This window comes from Neoarius graeffei, chromosome 6 (genome assembly GCF_027579695.1).
Source record: "Neoarius graeffei isolate fNeoGra1 chromosome 6, fNeoGra1.pri, whole genome shotgun sequence".
Lineage (NCBI taxonomy): Eukaryota > Metazoa > Chordata > Actinopteri > Siluriformes > Ariidae > Neoarius > Neoarius graeffei.
Genome location: NC_083574.1, coordinates 90,452,836 through 90,473,481, shown reverse-complemented (window position 1 = coordinate 90,473,481; position 20,646 = coordinate 90,452,836). Strand labels below are relative to the sequence as shown.

The window sequence follows — 20,646 nt, the reverse complement described above, 5'->3', positions numbered from 1 at the left end:
GTTTACAATACATAGTTTTCACATGACGTCACAGAGTCGGGGATTCCCTAGTGGCGGCCATCTTGTGGGTCAAGCTTACTGTATGGGTCACTGAGCACACATTGTAATGCGCGAGTACAAAGTCTTCAAAAGAACCCAAGCAGGCTATTTAAAGCTAGCAATGGTGCACATCTGTTGTATTCACGGCTGTCGTAATAGGTCAGATGATGACGTCAAGCGGAGCTTTTATGGAATTCCCACTGTATGGGAGCACGAGGGTGAGCAAACAAAGAAACTCAGCATACAAAGGAGAAATCTATGGCTTGCGAGAATCAACCGCAAGGATTATCAGTCTTCCAAACACAGGAAAGTCTGCTCCGATCATTTTATAAGTGGTAAGTTGTTTAAATAAACAATCAATTGTGTTTAAGTTTGTTTTTGGAAACCAAAACATCATGTAAACAATGTCTTGAGAATGCCTAACTGGAACCGCTGAGTGTACATTTACATTGTAAGGTACACTTAATATTGCTTGTTTGTCACGTTTCTATTTGACACTTGTCACTTCACTCCCGCGAGGGTCATTTTTGAAAAATATTTTCGGTCTATTCTGTATGATTTGATTTGTGTTTAATCAACCAGGGATGCAAACAGCGCGCCTTTTGGTGGATGCCGCCTTTTTCATGGCTGAATCGCGCAGATCCGATTTTTTTTTTTTGGGGGGGGGGGGGCGTTGGAGTGTCTGATTATAATTTCAAAGTAAATTCTGTATTAAAATTACTAAATAAGCAAATCTGTTACAGTCCATGAAACAGGAAGTATAAGGATGAGAAAAAAAAACAGTTTAAATCGGAAAGCTGTGCACATTTGCACAGCGTTGTGCAAATGTGCGCAGCTTTAATTAAATTAAACACAGTTGGCCTTCTTTTAGAAAAGAGGGAGTGCTTAGTGTGACAAGTAGGAGCATTTCATTATTACATAATTTTTTGCTTAAGGAATTCTTTGGATGCCTCCAAAGAGTTTGTTATAGTGAGACTGCAGTCTAGATATAAGCAGTAGGACAACACAGCAAAAGAGCCTAGTGAATGTGTATGTGTCTTGTTGCCTGTTGTTTAAAAAAACAGTATGGTGTATACAAAAGAGAAAAATAGAGAGTTGAGAAAGAGAGAGAGAGAGAGAGAGAGAGAGTATGTTCCTACGTTGTGCGAAATTAGAAAATTATACACATAAAGTAGTATTGAATGCAATCAAGATGTGCCTCATGCAATTGTTTAATAAACTGATTAAAATTACATGCGATAAATCTCCGCTCCTTTTTTTATCATGGTAAGTTCTTTGCATGTCTTGCTTTGTTGATAATTTTGAGTGTATGCATGCTATCATAATTGTCACTTCCATTGAAAGTTTAACAGTAATAGACAGAAATGTATAATATAAGCCTTAACATTGGCAGTCATTGTTATATTATTCTATTGCATTTCAATTAAAATATGTAAATATGAATGAATAAATGACTTCATGAGTAAAGTTTTGTATTCACTGGATGACACATTTAATGTATGTCCATAATTATCATGCATATTAGACGATTAACTTAATGAGCAGCCGCTTTTCCCATAATTTGCTTTTTAGTGTTCCTCTCTGATTTCAGGATGATTATGTAACACTTTGGAAGAAATATACAGAATAGTAAACCAAAGCTTGATGCTAAAATAGCAAATATCTCTACAGCTACAGTGAATTTCCCAGGAGAGCTGACATAAGCTGGTATAAAAGTAATCCAAACTGCACAAAACATTAGCATGCTGAATGTGATGAATTTGGCTTCATTAAAATTATCTGGAAGCTTCCTAGCCAGAAAAGCTAAAATGAAACACAAAAGTGCTAAAAATCCTATGTAACCCAAAACAGCCCAGAAACCTATGTTTGAGCCCAAACTGCATTCAAGAATGATCTTTTCCTTATAGTGCATTAGATTTTTGAAGGGGAAAGGAGGGGATATTGTCAACCAAAGCACACAAATAAGAACCTGGATGAGAGTGAAGGCAAGGACAGTGAGTCTTTGTTGTGGAGGACCAAACCATTTCATGACATTACTGCCAGGAAGTGTAGCTCTGAAAGCCACCAACACCACAATTGTTTTCCCCAGTACACAAGAGATGCAAAGGACGAAGGTGATCCCAAACATTGTGTGGCGCAGCATACAAGACCACTCAGAGGGTCGTCCAATGAAAGTCAATGAACAAAGGAAACACAGAGTCAGGGAAAAGAGCAGCAGGAAGCTGAGCTCGGAGTTGTTGGCTTTGACTATTGGTGTGTTTTTATGTTTAAAGAATATGCTTGCAATTACCACTGTCATAAATGCACCAGCAATTGACACTGCTGTTAATAAAATTCCCATAGTTTCTTCAAAGGACAAATATTCAGTTTCCTTCTTTACACATTTATCTTTGTCTGAATTTGACCAGTAATCTTGCTGGCATTGTTTACATTTAATAGAATCTGTCCCAAACAGACATTGAGAGAGAGAGAGAGAGAGAGAGAGAGGGAAAAGAAGAAAATAACACTGAATTTATTTACATGTAATGTATTTTTTACCATTGCAAAAATTGTTAACTCTGTCATTATTTTATTACTATATATTTATACATGATCTTAAGAATATGTGTTGTGTTTTTTGTTTGTGTTTGCTTCAGGAAATTTTTGGATTTTTGTACCTGTCATATTGCTGATCTCTCCATCACCACATGGTATGCAGTCAAAACAGCAGATCGGTTTTCCTTTCTGCACAGCCTTTCTTGTGCCAGGGGGGCAATTCTCACTACATACAGACTTTGGCACCTATGACCAAGGCAAAAGTCAAAAGATGCTGCTTTTATCAAAAATTCATTCAGCATACATAAACTAATCACTGCAATACATAAACCAAGGTCCAATAAAAAGCACTAAAATGAATTTAATTGAATTATCTACTAGAAGCAAACAGCATAAAAACACCCTGTCATGCACATAACAACATAAAAATCTCCCAACATACACAACATTTGACACCAAGTCACATATTTGTCCAAATATGCACCTGATTTATATTTTGTGCCCAGACAATGGAGGCCATATTTACTGCTAATCGATCCTGAGCAGACAGAGTGGAGTCATACAGACCAACTTTGACAAATTTATATTGATGCTCAGTATTCTTTTGCCAATTTATTATTTCATATCTTGCTGGAGGATCACCATTCTTATCAAAATAAACCTCTTCACCTTCCTTGGTCGTGAAACGCACTTTTTTGAGGTGTTCTAGAAACTGATGGGAAAATTAGAAATCAGTATTCCATGCTACCTAAATATGAATATACATACAGCTGTCTGCAAATCTGCTTTATCACACTGATAAACAAATTATATTTAATTGACTTCAGAAAAATAATGCATTTCCATCTATGCTAAATTTTGACTGGGTTTATATTACTACAGCTTGTGTAGATGTGCCTTGAAAATACTGTTAACTCACTGTGAAATGATCAGGTTGCTTCTTGATAGAACATGCTTGTTTGCAGCCAAGGAAATCATGTAGTGCATGGGCAACTGCATAGACTCCTTTATACACATTACTGAAAATAGGCATCAAGGACATGTCAGTGAATGTGTTTGCTATCTCAGAGACTTCCTCTTCTCCTGTGCATACTGGTATGTTCTCTGAATTATTGTGCACTGTATGTGTACAAGTAAACAGAGCTTCCCAGAATTTCCTAAAAATGGCTTTCCCGACAACTTTCAGTGGTTTTATATCTAGAATGAAGTCCTTCAGACCTGTTACTGTTGTTTTAGGAATCGCTAGCCCGATGGCTCCTTGTAGTATATTGTCCTTGTCCAATGTAGCTGCTTTTAGATCAGCGATCCATGCCTCACTTCCCACCCACTGGAAGCCAGTGATATTGTGTTCAGAAAGTACATGAAGCAATATCTCCAGGTCCCAGGGAGTGACAAAACCCACAATCACTCGAGAAGTGGAACTTTTAATTTGCTCAATAATTCTCAACACTTTTTCTTGTGAATAGGTTCTAAAAAATGGAAGTGAATATTCTAAACATATGCCCAGTTGTGCTGCAATTTTTGAAAATGTGGCCATCCCAGTATTACCATAATCATCGTCTCTTCTTATTGCTCCCACCCAGGTCCAACCAAAGTGCCTGACCATCTCTGCAAGTGCTAAGGTCTGGTAATAATCACTGGGAATAGTGCGCAGAAATGAAGGATATTTCCTTTTATCACTCAGACACTCACAGGTAGAATAGTAACTGATCTAAAATTAGATTCACATAGTTGTATCAGACATAACAATCAGTATTTTTTCTACTGCTACATCACAAATGTTAGCTATAAATGAGCTGCAAAATACCCTTCATAAGATTTCTGTACATATTATTTTATTATTGAAATATAAATACTTAAGTAAATAGTTTCTTACTAAGGGTATGCTGAAAGGTCCAATACTCTTTGCTATAGCCATGGACACTGATGAATATGTCTCTCCTATTATGGTTTGCACCTGGGCTGGTTTTCTGCAGATCTGATCTGAGTTCAAGTTATCATTTCCATTCAAAAGCATCATTGCTCCTTTCACACCCATTGCTGCTGAATTACAAGTGTCAAAGATTTTGTAACCTAGTGAGACACCAGGCAGTAATGAAGAACTGTTGTTGATCTCCTCAATTGCAAAGATCAATGTCTGTGAATACTGGAAGGCTCTGAACTCCACGCTTGGTAAAAAATAAAATAAAATAACAAATAAAAATAAATAAAATAAAATCAGACAGAAGATGTCTATATCAACATGTACATTCTGTATCTGACAAAATTACTACTTAGATGATTGGCAATTTTTGGTTAAATTTTTCAGTCAATGTTTACTTTGCTTACCCCATGCAATTTATTGCAGGTATGACTGAATAGGAAGAGTCAGTGAACTCCCATTTATTATGGAAGGGGAAAATTCCTCCAACTATAAAATCACCATCCTTCCATAGTTGTGGGTATGCAGGTTCTCCACGCAAGCTGCAAGTATTCTCTTGGGCACTGCAGGAATTGATCATGGCTATTATTATATGCAAGAGAGTAAAGATTGACTCCATCTATCTCTGCAGGTCTCTAGAAGAAATGTAGAGTGAAAGAAATAATGAATGTGACCTTGGTCTGATGTGTCAGCTGAGTGTACAGAAATAGTCTATGGTATTTATGCAGAAGGAAATGCAAATTCTCTATAGGAAAGTTATTCATGTGGGTCACAGCCAAAGAGGTGTGACATGTTTCTAACCAGAAGGAAGTGTGCCTTGCTGTCATATCTATCTATCTATCTATCTATCTATCTATCTATCTATCTATCTATCTATCTATCTATCTATCTATCTATCTATCTATCTATTTTTTCTTTTAACCTCAGGTAATGAGTACATATATTGGTTGTTTCTTGTGTCTTCTGTTTTCTTTTAAGTATTGCTCAAAACATATTTGTTAATATTAAACAACTGTTTTTAAATTAATTGTTGTCGGTAAAGTATTTCTATTGAGTAGAATAGGCTGGAAAGACCATAAGATGAAGAAATGAGTCTTTGATCAAATGCCATGACTAACTTTTACCTCAGGTGATAAGGCAGAGACTGAGGTCAAGTCAAGTTTATTTTTATAGTGCTTTTAGCAAAAGACATTGTCACAAAGCAGTTTTACAGAGAATTAAAGGCTTTAAACATGAGCTAATTTTATCTGCAAGGTCAGGCACGAGGTAGGCAGATGCAAGTGCAGAAGTATAAGTTTAATAAAGTGTTAACACACACAAAGGCAAACAGTCCAAATTGGCAGGCAAAATCCAAAATGTTAAAAAAGCAAAGGGTCAGGCAAGGTGCAAACAGGATATCAGAGGCAAAGCAAGAATGAGAAACAGGAGCAGGAATCAGGAAACAGGAAATCAGAAACACGGGTAGTAAGGCTTGGTAATGCATACTGATGTAGCATAATACTTTGCAATGATCATGCATCAGCACTGTCCTTATATAGGTGCACATATATCTCTCTAATTAAATTCAGGTGCACGTCATTAACAGCATCCGCTTGACGTGCCCGAAGCCCAAGGCACATTTACAGTAGGTGCATGCGCCACAGCGCACAGGATTGACAGAACTCCCCCCCCCCCAAAAAAAAAGAGCTCCCTCTGGGAGCAAAAATCCATCCTACTTGGTTCCTGTGGGGGCTCGGGTTCAGGCTCAGGACAAAACTTGGACTCCTGACTTGCACTGGTTTCAGGCTCTGGAGATGACCCAGGCTTGAGCTCTGGAGATGACTTGGGTTCTGGATTGGACACGGGCTCTGGAGATGATTCGGGCTCTGGATTGGACATGGGCTCTGGAAATAGCTCTGGGTCTATGCATGAAGCATGCTCAGACTCTGGACTTGACTTGGATCCTGGACTTGGCTTGGATCCAGGACTTAAAGTGGACTCAAGCTCTGGGCTGGATTCGAGCTCTGGACAGGACTTGAGCTTAGGGCTGGACTCTGGCTCCAGCTCAGGAGATGACTCGGGCTTGAGCTAAGGATTGGGCTCGGACTCAGGACTGGTAGTGTGCTCAAGCTCAGGGCTGGACTCGAGCTCTGGGCATGACTCAGGCTGGAGTTCTGGAACTGGCTTGGACACAGGGCTGGAAGTATGCTCAAGCTCTGGACTTAACTTGGGCTTTGGACTGGACTTGAGCTCTGGAGATGACTTGGGCTCAAGGCAGGAAGCAAGCTTTTACTTGGGCTCCAGGCTGTACTTGGGCTCAGTAGAGGATTCAAGCTCTGGAGATGACTTGGACCCTGGACTTGACTTGGACTGTGGACTTGACTTGGACTCGGAGCTGGACTCAGGCATGGGCTTGAGCTCTGTCAGCGCATTACTTCGGTCCTGGTTAGGACCTGGTGGCGGGACGATGATGCAGACATCTTCATAGCTGGGAGGTGGCAGGACGATGCAGATGTCTTCATAGCTGGGCGGCAGTGGGATGACGCAGACATCTTCATAGCCAGCTGAGGCAGAAGTCACTCCTTCATCCTCTAACACAGGTTCTGGAACAGGCTCAGGTTCTGGTACTGGCCTTGACTCTGGCATAGGCACTGGAGCTGGCTGGACACTAACTCTGGTGTTGGCTCTGATGCTCTAGCTGACATGGGCACTGGCTCTGGAGTAGACACTGATGCAGGCTCTGACACTGGCTCTGGCACTGGAGCTGACTCAGACACTGGTGCTGGCATGGATTCTGGAGTAGACACTGGCACAGGCTCTGATGCTGGCTCTAGCACTGGTTCTGGAGCTGATACTGGTGCTGACTCTGAGTCTGGCATTGGCACTGGTTCTGGAGCAGATACTGGCTCTGATGCTGGCACAGGTGCTGTCATAGGCTCTGGCACAGGAACAGATGCTGGCGGTGGCTCTGACACTGCCATTGGCTCTGGCACTGGAACAGATGGTGGTGCTGGGTCTGGTACTGGAACAGATGCTGGTGCTGGCTCTGGCACTGGAATAGATGCTGGCACTGTCTTAGGTTCAGGTGCTGGCTGTGATGCAGGCTCTGGTTCAGGCATTGATTCAGGTGCTGGCTCTGGCTGAGAAACCAGTTCTGGAATGACAGCTCTGGAGGCATGGGTGCTCTACTCTGATCTGGTAATCCACCCATTGGCATGCTCATCCAGAAATAAATGTTAGGATAAAGCTTACCCAGATGGGTTCTGGTGGCTTGGGCTCTTGCAGGTCCTTATAGAAAAAGTCACACTGCATGATGAATCCCATAGGATGATATATTCTATGGTAGGTTGCCAGGGGAATCCAGTCAGAACTCAGTCAGAAATACTCGTATGAGGCGAGTGGCTTAGACAGAGAAACCTGGAAGCAGCATGGAATGGCATACTGGAAAATTTCTGCTATGTCCATTGTATGGCAAAATATTCTGTCAGGTATGAGGTAGGTGGATGTACAGTAGTGCTTGAAAGTTTGTGAACCCTTTAGAATTTTCTATATTTCTGCATAAATATGACCCAAAACATCATCAGATTTTCACACAAGTCCTAAACATAGATAAAGAGAACCCAGTTAAACAAATGAGACAAAAATATTATACTTGGTCATTTATTTATTGAGGAAAATGATCCAATATTACATGTCTGTGAGTGGCAAAAGTATGTGAACCTCAAGGATTAGCAGTTAATTTGAAGGTGAAATTAGAGTCAGGTGTTTTCAATCAATGGGATGAAAATCAGGTGTGAGTGGGCACCCTGTTTTATTTAAAGAACAGGGATCTATCAAAGTCTGATCTTCACAACACATGTTTGCGGAAGTGTATCATGGCATGAACGAAGGAGATTTCTGAGGACCTCAGAAAAAGCATTGTTGATGCTCATCAGGCTGGAAAAGGTTACAAAACCATCTCTAAAGAGTTTAGACTCCACCAATCCACAGTCAGACAGATTGTGTACAAATGGAGGAAATTCAAGACCATTGTTACCCTCCCCAGGAGTGGTCGACCAGCAAAGATCACTCCAAGAGCAAGGGATGTAATAGTTGGCGCGGTCACAAAGGACCCCAGGGTAACTTATAAGCAACTGAAGGCCTCTCTCACATTGGCTAATGTTAGTGTTCATGAGTCCACCATCAGGAGAACACTGAACAACAATGGTGTGCATGGCAGGGTTACAAGGAGAAAGCCACTGCTCTCCAAAAAGAACATTGCTGCTCATCTGCAGTTTGCTAAAGATCACGTGGACAAGCCAGAAGGCTATTGGAAAAATGTTTTGTGGACGGATGAGACCAAAATAGAACTTTTTGGTTTCAATGAGAAGTGTTATGTTTGAAGAAAGGAAAACACTGCATTCCAGCATAAGAACTTTGTCCCATCTGTGAAACATGGTGGTGGTAGTATCATGGTTTGGGCCTGTTTTGCTGCATCTGGGCCAGGACGGCTTGCCATCATTGATGGAACAATGAATTCTGAATTATACCAGCGAATTCTAAAGGAAAATGTCAGGACATCTGTCCATGAACTGAATCTCAAGAGAAGGTTGGTCATGCAGCAAGACAACGAGCCTAAGCACACAAGTCGTTCTACCAAAAAATGGTTAAAGAAGAATAAAGTTAATGTTTTGGAATGGCCAAGTCAAAGTCCTGACCTTAATCCAATGGAAATGTTATGGAAGGACCTGAAGCGAGCAGTTCATGTGAGGAAACCCACCAACATCCCAGAGTTGAAGCTGTTCTGTATGGAGGAATGGGCTAAAATTCCTCCAAGCCGGTGTGCAGGACTGATCAACAGTTACCGCAAACGTTTAGTTGCAGTTATTGCTGCACAAGGGGGTCACACCAGATACTGAAAGCAAAGGTTCACATACTTTTGCCACTCTCAGATATGTAATATTGGATCATTTTTCTCGATAAATAAATGACCAAGTATAATATTTTTCTCTCATTCGTTTAACTGGGTTCTCTTTATCTACTTTTAGGACTTGTGTGAAAATCTGATGATGTTTTAGATCATATTTATGCAGAAATATAAAAAATTCTAAAGGGTTCACAAACTTTCAAGCACCACTGTAAGTGCAGAACTATAGGTTTAATAAAGTGCTAACACACATAAAGGCAAACATTCCAAATTGGCAGGCTAAATCCAAAAAGTTAAACAAGCAAAGGGTTGGGCAAGGTGCAAACAGGATATCAGAGGTAAAGCAAGAATGAGAATGAGAAACAGGAAATCAGAAACATGGGTAGTAAGGCTCGGTAATGTGTACTGACGTAGTGTAATGCTTTGTACTGTTCATGCATCAGCACAGTCCTTAAATAGGTGCATATATAGCTCCCTAATTAAGTTCAAGTGTGTGTCGTTAACAGCACGTGTGCTGGAGTCCACTCGACGCATGCACAGCCTGGTGTGCATCTTTAGGTGCATGTGCCACAGCACACAGGACTGACACCTAATTTATCCCCAGTGAACAAGCCTGTGCCAACAGTGGCAAGGAAAATCTCCTTTGGACGACATGAGGAAGAAACTTTGAGAGGAACCAGACTCAAAAGGGAACCTATCCTCATTTGGGTGATAACAGATAACATGATTATAAATAACTAGCTTTTATAACTGTGTCCTATATAGTCACAAAGTATAACTGTGAAACTAGGAAATTCATTATAGTTTTAACGTGTTGAAGTTAGGCCTCACTCACAACCCGCCGTACGTGCTGCTATGGGCGGTCTACAGTAAAAAAAAATCGGCAAACCCGTGCTTGAGACTTGCACGACACTTGCATGTGTTCAGTGCCATAGAAGGTCGCAGACTGCCCGTGGAGACTTTTGGTCCTGCACATGCAAATTCTACGGGTCTTGCAACAAATCAAGAATGCATACACTATGTACGGGATCCGTACTCCTTTTGTACACCTGAACCAAGTCAGCAGCGCGGCTAGTAGGGGCTTTTTGTGATGACAGTAAGACGCATGAGTGACACATGGTCATTGCATGATTGATGTGCCTCAGAAATACTACACAAGTATTCCACACTTGCTATTTATGCGGCCTGCAAGACAGAAGTACATCTCACTTTCTACCCCTATGTGTGGTGTGCATGCAACGCACGTGACCTGCATGCAACACGAGGGGCAAGACTCTGGGTATATATATTGGGGAGGAACCAAGGAACCAATCATGTAGCACCGTAGAAGGGAAGAAGACCACCTCATTTGCTGTTTTTATTTGAGTATTTGTTAATTTACCATGCAAACGTCAAATAATAAAACATGAGTATAAGGGAATAATGCATTTTATTACATTGTAAAAAATCCCAACTAAATAGCCCAACAGTTTGAGCACTGAAACATACTTTGACTCTGACTCCAAGCTATTGTCCTGCTCCTACTCCTGCTGAGTGGTGGGACGGGGTGTCAGGATGTCCTTGTCCTCATCACTGAGCATGGCACAATGGCCTGACAGCGATGATGGGATTGCAATGTCCTCACTTCTGGGCATCGTTAGCTGAAACATACATGAAAATGAGCATATATAATATTAATAACATAAGTCAAGTCAAGTCAAGTCAACTTTATTGTCAAATATGCTATACATGCTCGACATACAGGACAGATGAAATTTCAGTCCTCTCTGACCCACGGTGCAAACAGGCAATGCAATAAATAAAAATAGAATTACTGAAATAAACAATATAAACAGTATAAATACTCTAGATAAGAAATAGACATAGACCGAACACTCACAGGTGTGTATATATATATATATATATATATATATATATATATACACACACAACCCCGATTCCAAAAAAGTTGGTACAAAGTACAAATTGTAAATAAAAATGGAATGCAGTAATTTACAAATCTCAAAAACTGATATTGTATTCACAATAGAACATAGACAACAATATTAAATGTCGAAAGTGAGACATTTTGAAATTTCATACCAAATACTGGATCATGTGAAATTTCATGACAGCAACACATCTCAAAAAAGTTGGGACAGAGGCAAGAAGAGGCTGGAAAAGTTAAAGATACAAAAAAGGAACAGCTGGAGGACCAAATTGCAACTCATTAGGTCAATTGGCAATAGGTCATTAACATGACTGGGTATAAAAAGAGCATCTTGGAGTGGCAGCGGCTCTCAGAAGTAAAGATGGAAAGAGGATCACCAATCCCCCTAATTCTGTGCTGACAAATAGTGGAGCAATATCAGAAAGGAGTAAAATTGCAAAGAGTTTGAACATATCATCATCTACAGTGCATATCATCATCAAAAGATTCAGAGAATCTGGAAGAATCTCTGTGCATAAGGGTCAAGGCCGGAAAACCATACTGGGTGCCTGTGATCTTCGGGCCCTTAGACGGCACTGCATCACATACAGGCATGCTTCTGTATTGGAAATCATAAAATGGGCTCAGGAATATTTCCAGAGAACATTATCTGTGAACCCAATTCACCGTGCCATCTGTCGTTGCCAGCTAAAACTCTATAGTTCAAAGAAGAAGCCGTATCTAAACATGATCCAGAAGCGCAGACGTTTTCTCTGGGCCAAGGCTCATTTAAAATGGACTGTGGCAAAGTAGAAAACTGTTCTGTGGTCAGACGAATCAAAATTTGAGGTTCTTTATGGAAATCAGGGAGGTCGTGTCATTCGGACTAAAGAGGATGACCCAAGTTGTTATCAGCGCTCAGTTCAGAAGCCTACATCTCTGATGGTATGGGGTTGCATTAGTGCGTGTGGCATGGGCAGCTTACACATCTGGAAAGACACCATCAATGCTGAAAGGTATATCCAGGTTCTAGAGCAACATATGCTCCCATCCAGACGACGTCTCTTTCAGGGAAGACCTTGCATTTCCCAACATGACAATGCCAAACCACATACTGCATCAATTACAGCATCATGGCTGCATAGAAGAAGGGTCCGGGTACTGAACTGGCCAGCCTGCAGTCCAAATCTTTCACCCATAGAAAACATTTGGCGCATCATAAAACGGAAGATACGACAAAAAAGACCTAAGACAGTTGAGCAACTAGAATCCTACATTAGACAAGAATGGGTTAACATTCCTATTCCTAAACTTGAGCAACTTGTCTCCTCAGTCCCCAGATGTTTACAGACTGTTGTAAAGAGAAAAGGGGATGTCTCACAGTGGTAAACATGGCCTTGTCCCAACTTTTTTGAGATGTGTTGTTGTCATGAAATTTAAAATCACCTAATTTTTCTCTTTAACCCTTTGGTGACTGACCCCTTGAAAATGGTTCCTCCATGAACGATGACATTTCAGTTGTCAAGACAACGGAAAAACTAAAATACAAAAACAGAAAGATGCGTCACAATGCTCTTGTGCACAAAACAAAATGCTCTTGTATTTGTATTTTAGTTTTTCCGTTGGGGCGGCACGGTGGTGTAGTGGTTAGCACTGTCGCCTCACAGCAAGAAGGTCCTGGGTTCGAACCCCGGGTCCGGCGAGGGCCTTTCTGTGTGGAGTTTGCATGTTCTCCCCGTGTCCGCGTGGGTTTCCTCCGGGTGCTCCGGTTTCCCCCACAGTCCAAAGACATGCAGGTTAGGTTAACTGGTGACTCTAAATTGACTGTAGGTGTGAATGTGAGTGTGAATGGTTGTCTGTGTCTATGTGTCAGCCCTGTGATGATCTGGCGACTTGTCCAGGGTGTACCCCGCCTTTCGCCCGTAGTCAGCTGGGATAGGCTCCAGCTTGCCTGCGACCCCGTAGAAGGATAAAGCGGCTAGAGATAATGAGATGAGATGAGTTTTTCCGTTGTCTTGACAACTGAAACGTCATGGTTCCTGGAGGAACCATTTTCAAGGGGTCAGTCACCAAAGGGTTAAATGATACATTTTCTCAGTTTACACATTTGATATGTCATCTATGTTCTATTCTGAATAAAATATGGAATTTTCAAACTTCCACATCATTGCATCCTGTTTTTATTTACAATTTGTACTTTGTCCTAACTTTTTTGGAATCGGGGTTGTACACACATATATATATATATATATATATATATATATATATACAGGGTGCGATTTGTCAAAAAACCAGAAGGGGGGATGTTTTTTTTTTTAATCATGAAACGTCACAAAATTAAGGTAACAAATAACATCCGATGATATCAAATGAATAACACTAAATGAAAACAAACACTAAACCAGAGATAGTAAATTCATCTTCCTATCTCTCTGACTAAATACACGAACACTAACACAACAAAGTTCGCATTGCTTGTCGCGTTGCTGTGATGTTTCTCTCCCTCCGTATTAAATGGACAGTGACTCGAAAATCACTAAAATACATGAATACTAAATGAACAGTTTGCTCTGATGGCGCAGTTCACATTGTGCCCAGCTTTCCGATTTAAACTGTTTTTTTTTCTCATCCTTATACTTCCTGTTTCATGGACTGTAACAGATTTGCTTATTTAGTAATTTTAATACAGAATTTACTTTGAAATTATAATCAAACACTCCAACACCCCCCCTAAAAAAAAAAATCGGCCGTGAAAAAGGCAGCATCCGCCAAAAGGCGCGCTGTTTGCATCCCTGCATAGAACGCAAAGATATTGTTATTATCTATAATGTATCTATTTGCTGGGGACGTTCGTGAACATCAAAGCTGCCACTTCGGGTCATTTTGAAAGTGAGTGCAATGTAGACCATAGAAAACTATGTCAGAACATGCCTGTCATGTCAACTTTTTTTTTGGTTTGTTTGTTTTATTGACGGGGTTGTCCCCGAGGATTTTTTTCAGCAGAGATAAAAACCAGAGGGGGGGATGATCCCCACCATCCCCCCCCAGCAAATCGCACCCAGTATATATATACACACACACACACATACATATACATACACACATATCTATCTATCTATCTATCTATCTATCTATCTATCTATACACACACACACACACATATACACATACATATAAATTGGAGCAAAAGGACATAAAATAAACAGTCAAGGGCACTTGAGGTATAGCAGGTAAACATGAAATAAGCAGTATAAACAATAAACTAATAGCTGTTAAGGTGAGGTAGTGCAGAATAGTGCAAATGAGCGAGGTAAAATGAAATATGCAGTCCCTGAGTTCAGTGTGCAAATGAATGCTGAGAGTATGTGTGTGTGTGTGTGTGTGTGTGTGTGTGTGTGTTGGGGGAGAGGGAAACTGTGAGGGTGACATGATGTCAGATGCTGAAGGGGGGGCAGGGGGATGTATGGGCAGAATTTGCGGCAGGGGCAGAGGGGGAAGGAGGGGCAGAACAGGGAGGGAGTTAAGCCTCCTGACCGCCTGGTGAAAGAAACTGTCCTTGAGCCTGCTGGTTTTGGCCCAGAGACTCCGCAGTCTCCTCCCCGATGGCAGCAGGCTGAAGAGGCTGTGAGATGGGTGGGTGGGGTCACCTGCAATCCTGATGGATTGCTGGTGACCCATCAGAATATAGATACTGAAATGAATGTTTAAAGCATGTGTATTTACCTGTGAAAATACCTCTGGTGGGGTGCTGTGCCTTCTGCTAGCTTGAAAGTGTAACAGGACTGGTGATTCCACTTGCCGTTAAGTTGAGTATGGTGAAATTGTGTTCTGCACCTTTAAGAAACCAGTAGTTATGGGAATGATGCGTTCTGCTCTTCCCAGTTTGTCTTGCCTGCACAAGTGGTAGGTCATGAGTTTGGCACACTGAATAATATCTTGATATTTTGATTATTTTATTTGCATACTCTTTCCTTATTTCAATGTATATGTACCTAGACTTTGATAGACCTTTACGTGAGAACAGAATTGCATGTTTATTGCATCTGTCCAGTAAGTATAGACTGTTAGCTTGTAAAGCCTATATTCTGTGTATGCTAAAATAAGTGTTTCTATATTTTTAGTGGCAGCATTGCCAGTTTGGACAGTTGAGTGATGCAACTTCTGTGTCTATTGTCAGGTACATGTTTGTTTTCATTAATATACATGTAATTGCCCCCAGTTTGTCTTGCCCATACAAGTGAATAATAAAACCCTCAACTGGAAGTTCGTGTGTGGTACTTACAACACAACACACATCACATCTGTTACACTGGTGCCTTGACGGTCTTCTTGTGCATGCTGGAAGTCAATGTGGAGGGCTACTGACGTTGTTGAAGCTGACAAGAATCACCGGGGTTGCTTGCTTCCATATGGTATAGAGAGCATGCACGTGACGTCACGAGGTCACGTGATATTTGTTTATCTGCCATCTTAGACGTTGTACTGTGAATACAACGTATCCATTGTACTGTGAATGGAACTATTTTATGGTATTTTCTCACTAAGTGGTTTATTGTACATTGTCGTGTGACTTGCAATTGCTGTTTTTTGGTCCTGACAAATAACAAATGAAACAGTTATTTAGCAGATCAAGTTGATTGAGCTAACTGTACAATACTTTGCCAACTTTTATGTTTCATCTGAAGTGTTTATTTTTAGTTTAAAGAATATTTCCCTTGTTCACTGATTGTTGCATAATATTTTTTTATTTATATTGTTTTCTGGCAGCATGGTGGTGTAGTGGTTAGAGCTGTCGCCTCACAGCAAGAAGGTCCGGGTTTGAGCCCCGTGGCCGGCGAGAGCCTTTCTGTGCGGAGTTTGCATGTTCTTCCCCTGTCCACATGGGTTTCCCCCAAAGACATGCAGGTTAGGTCAACTGGTGACTCTAAATTCACCGTAGGTGTGAATGGTTGTATGTGTCAGCCCTGTGATGACCTGGCAGCTTGTCCAGGGTGTACCCCGCCTTTTGCCCATAGTCAGCTGGGATGGGCTCCAGCTTGCCTGTGACCCTGTAGAACAGGATAAAGCAGCTAGAGATAATGAGATGAGATATTGTTTTCTTTTCATTTCACTTAGTGCACTGACCCATAATGGATAGTCCTAATGGATTGGGTGATATTGGTAGGGGTATTGGTGGGGGTGTCAGTAGGGGTAGGGGGTTAGGCCTACTGCCTAGGCTTCCTGGGTTAGCAGACTATGCTGCTGCAGCACAGCCTTTTACCTCTACACCAATTCAAAACTCCATCTCATGACAGACACGCAGCGCCAATGAAAGTACATCCTGTTGGTTCTGAGCCAGTCTTGCCTTTGGGGAACAGGGAGGTTTCAGTTGACATACTGGCAGATATTGTTGAGCAGGTGGGACAGTCTATTGGTGAAATCATTGTGGCCTGTCTAGGAGCAACCAAAGTGATGGATGACACATCAGGTCCTCAATATAATAGTAGGGCTGGGGATGTTTCAAGCATGGGCCTAGTGCTGAAATCTGATGTGAAGGCACCTGGGTTTTTCAAGGGAGATGGTTCAGAGAAGTATACAGTGCAAGAGTGGGAGGAGCTTATGATGAGTTATATGCACAAGAAGGGTTTTAGTGCCCAAGAGCAGTCTGAGGAAGTGATGAGTAAGATCATGGGATGGGCACAGGATGTTGTCAGAGTTGGGTTATGCAGTGACTCTAAAATAGATCTAAGCCAAGGCCCAGGCCCGGTTTTTGACATTCTGAAACAACATTTCAGTGATGCAGTTTACTCAGACATTCCATTAGCAGACTTTTACACAAACTTACCCCTGACTGGCGAGAAACCATTTGACTATTGGATCAGACTGAACAGGGCAATTGACGTAGCAGAGGACTGTGTCAGGGGACAGGGCAAGAAGCTAGAAGATCCTGCTCGTGAAGTGACTGCTATGTTTATCCAACATTGCCCTGATCCTGGATTGTGTCTGATTTTCAAGTGCAAACCCTTGCATCAATGGACTGCTGGTAAGGTGCATGAGAGACTAGAGGAGCATCAAAGGGAGAGCAGAGCCAAACATCTTTCATGTTCATTGGTGACCATCTCCACACTGGAGCAGGAAGTGTCATCTCCGGTGGTGTCGCTTAAAGTCAAGCCTGTACCAGTGACCCAACCTGAGCCAGCCATTGAACAAAAGCCCACTCCAGTGGCAGCTTCCTCTCACAATCTGTCTGAGCCTTTTGCCCAGGTCATTGCGTTGCTGGAGCGAGTTCTTGAACAGAGGCCACAACAGATGGTGAGCAGTCCTGGCTCTCATCCACAACAATGGTTTAGGAGAAGGTTGAACCCATCTTTGCCTTGCTCAGTGTGTGGGGAGGCAAACCACAGCACAGTACAACACTGTCGTGAAGACCATCTATGCTTCCTCTGTCACGCCCCTGGTCATACTCGGGCATTATGCCCACAGGCCTCAGACCAAGAGCAGGTTCCCCCAATGGCAGGAATTGCACAGCGGGGCCCAACCAACCTGCAGGGAAACTAGATTGCCCACGTGGGGAGGGGACGAGTGATGGGCCTAATAATGTCCCCCTGAATGACTGTGATGATGTAGTGTCTGTGTATTCATGTGCATGTGCCTCTGAAGGATCTGATGTAAAAGTGATCTATCAAAATATACACAAGGTGGCTCCAAACAATGATTTATTTTATACTTCTGTTTGTGTGAATGACATAATAGAACTGCAGGCGATGATTGACAGTGGTTCAATAGCTTGTACACTGACCTCGACAGCTGTGCCATGCCTGTGTGAAGCTGGTGTTCTGTCGAGTGACTCACTCCACCCAGTGGATGTAGTGTTTGTTGGATGTGGCAGTATGAAGACCAGAGCAGCAGGGGCATGTGACTTGGTTCTAACAGTGTTTGGCCATAAAGATTCTGTTCCTGTTTTGGTAGTGGATGGCCAAGTCGATGATCTGATCATTGGTAGCAACTTTATTAAACACCTCATACATGTTATGAAGAATGATGTCTTTGAAACATGACCAGCAGTGTGTACTGACAAAGAGGAATGGCTTTTCTTGCTCTTGGCTAATGTGGAGAGGTGGCAGGGGAGCAATGTGCCAGATAAGGTGGGAACGCTGAGGCTGAAGCAGGCAATCACTTTACAGCCTTTGCAAGAGCATTTAGTTTGTGCACTGCACAAGGACTGTCAGAACATTTCAGCTGGCAGTGCTGTGGTCATCGAACCCACATGTGCCCGCCCAAGACCAAGGAACATTCTCATAGGGAGAATTGTGGCAATCTTAAGAAATGATGGCTGGGTCCCAGTGAAGATCATCAACCCGCTGGCCCAACCGGCAACACTGAGATGCAATGTCAAGGTGGTGGATGTTTTCCTTTGTGCAGCATTGGAGGATTTTGATTATGCTGAGCAGATGGTGTCAGCTGTGCCAACTCCCATGCTACAGCTTCAGGTGCTAAAGGTGGATGGTGATTCAGTGGATGGCAAGAATAGCACTGACAGCTTGACCATAAACAGTGATCCAGAGTGCAGTGGAGCAGGTAGCAATGTGCTGCAGGAACTGGGACTTGCAGACATAGACATTGACTCCCCCCAATTGACACCTGAGGGTAGAGCCAAGCTGATACAACTTATAACTCGCTATGAGTCCATCTTCTCAAGGCACAAGCTGGATTGTGGGAAAGCTATGGGATTTGTGCACAGGATCAGGCTGAGCAATGACAGACCTTTTCTATTGCCTTATCGATGTTTGTCACCTAAACAGTATGACAAGCTTAAGCAGGCTTTGGATGAGATGGAGGAGTGTGAGCTAATATGTAAGAGCAGCAGTGCCTCCCCACTTGTGCTTGTCTGGAAAAAGTCAGGTGATTTACGTCTGTGCACTGATTTCAGGTGGCTCAATGCCCGCACGATAAAAGATGCTCACCCCTTGCCACACCAAGCCAATGCTCTTGCGGCTTTTGGGCAGGAATGCCTATTTCTCAATGATGGACTTGATGTCTGGTTATTATAATGTGGAAGTCCATGAGGACAATCGGAAGTTTACAGCTTTTACCTCACCATTTGGAGTCTATGAGTACAATAGGCTTCCCCAGGGCCTGTGTAATAGCCCAGCCACGTTTATGAGAATGATGCTGAGTATTTTTGGAGACCAGAACTTTTTAAGTCTTCTCTGCTACCTGGATGATTTGCTCATCTTTGCGCCCACTGAAGAGGTGGGGCTGCAGCAATTAGAGATGGTTTTTGGTTGCCTGCAGCAGCACAATCTTAAACTGGCACAGAAGAAATGTCATTTCATGGAGAAGTCTGTGAGATTTTTGGGCCATGTTGTTTGTTAGTGAAGCTGGTATTGCCACAGACCTGGAGAAGGTTCAAGTTATTACTGGGATGACAGAAAAAGACCTCATGGAGGACAATTCAGTTGTTCCCTCGCAGTCCAAGGTCAGGTCATTTCTGTGCATGGTTGTCTATCACCAACAGTTTATAGAGGGCTACTCAGCCATTGCCAAGCCCTTGTTTGGGTTGACTACTGGATCTAAAGTGCCACATCATGGGAAAGGGAGAGCCAAGAGGAAAGTCACAAGGAAGCTAACAGCATCAGATTGGACTGATGAATGCAGGCAGGCCTTCATGCAGTTAAAGCAAGCACTCCTTGATCAGGTCCTTCTGGCCCACCCAGACTTTAATAAGCCATTCCTGTTGTCTGTGGATGCATCAAGTGATGGCTTAGGTGCCGTTCTCTCCCAGGTCCCTGAGACTACAGATAAAGCTAGACCTGTGGCTTTTGCAAGCAAATCACTTACCGATGCACAGTCAAAGCATCCTGCTCACAGACTTGAGTTCTTTGCTCTGCGTTGAGTGGTTTGTGATAAGTTTAGCCATTGGCTAAAAGGGCGCCTGTTTACAGTTTGGACAGATAATAACCCACTCACTTGCATCCTCATCTCATCTCATTATCTCTAGCCACTTTATCCTGTTCTACAGGGTCGCAGGCAAGCTGGAGCCTATCCCAGCTGACTATAGGCAAAAGGTGGGATACACCCTGGACAAGTCACCAGGTCATCACAGGGCTGACACATAGACACAGACAACCATTCACATTCACACCTATGGTCAATTTAGAGTCACCAGTTAACCTAACCTACATGTCTTTGGACTGCGGGGGAAACCAGAGCACCTGGAGGAAACCCACGTGGACACAGGGAGAACATGCAAACTCTGCACTAAAAGGCCCTCCCCGGCCACGGGGCTCAAACCTGGACCTTCTTGCTATGAGGCAACAGCGCTAACCACTACACCGCCATGCCGCCCTCACTTACATCCTGTCCAAGCCTAAACTG

The 20,646-nt window shown here is 42.4% G+C and overlaps 1 protein-coding gene across 1 annotated transcript; it reads right to left on the bottom strand.

Annotated features, from left to right (window-relative positions):
- Positions 1-1,573: 1,573 nt before the first annotated feature.
- LOC132887549 (extracellular calcium-sensing receptor-like) lies at positions 1,574-5,114 on the bottom strand. The gene is made up of 6 exons (XM_060923015.1): positions 4,903-5,114; positions 4,451-4,742; positions 3,494-4,285; positions 3,059-3,286; positions 2,697-2,820; positions 1,574-2,481 (listed from the first exon to the last, which is right to left on the bottom strand). The coding sequence occupies exons 1-6, from the start codon at positions 5,112-5,114 to the stop codon at positions 1,574-1,576; spliced, it is 2,556 nt and encodes an 851-aa protein (XP_060778998.1).
- Positions 5,115-20,646: the final 15,532 nt, after the last annotated feature.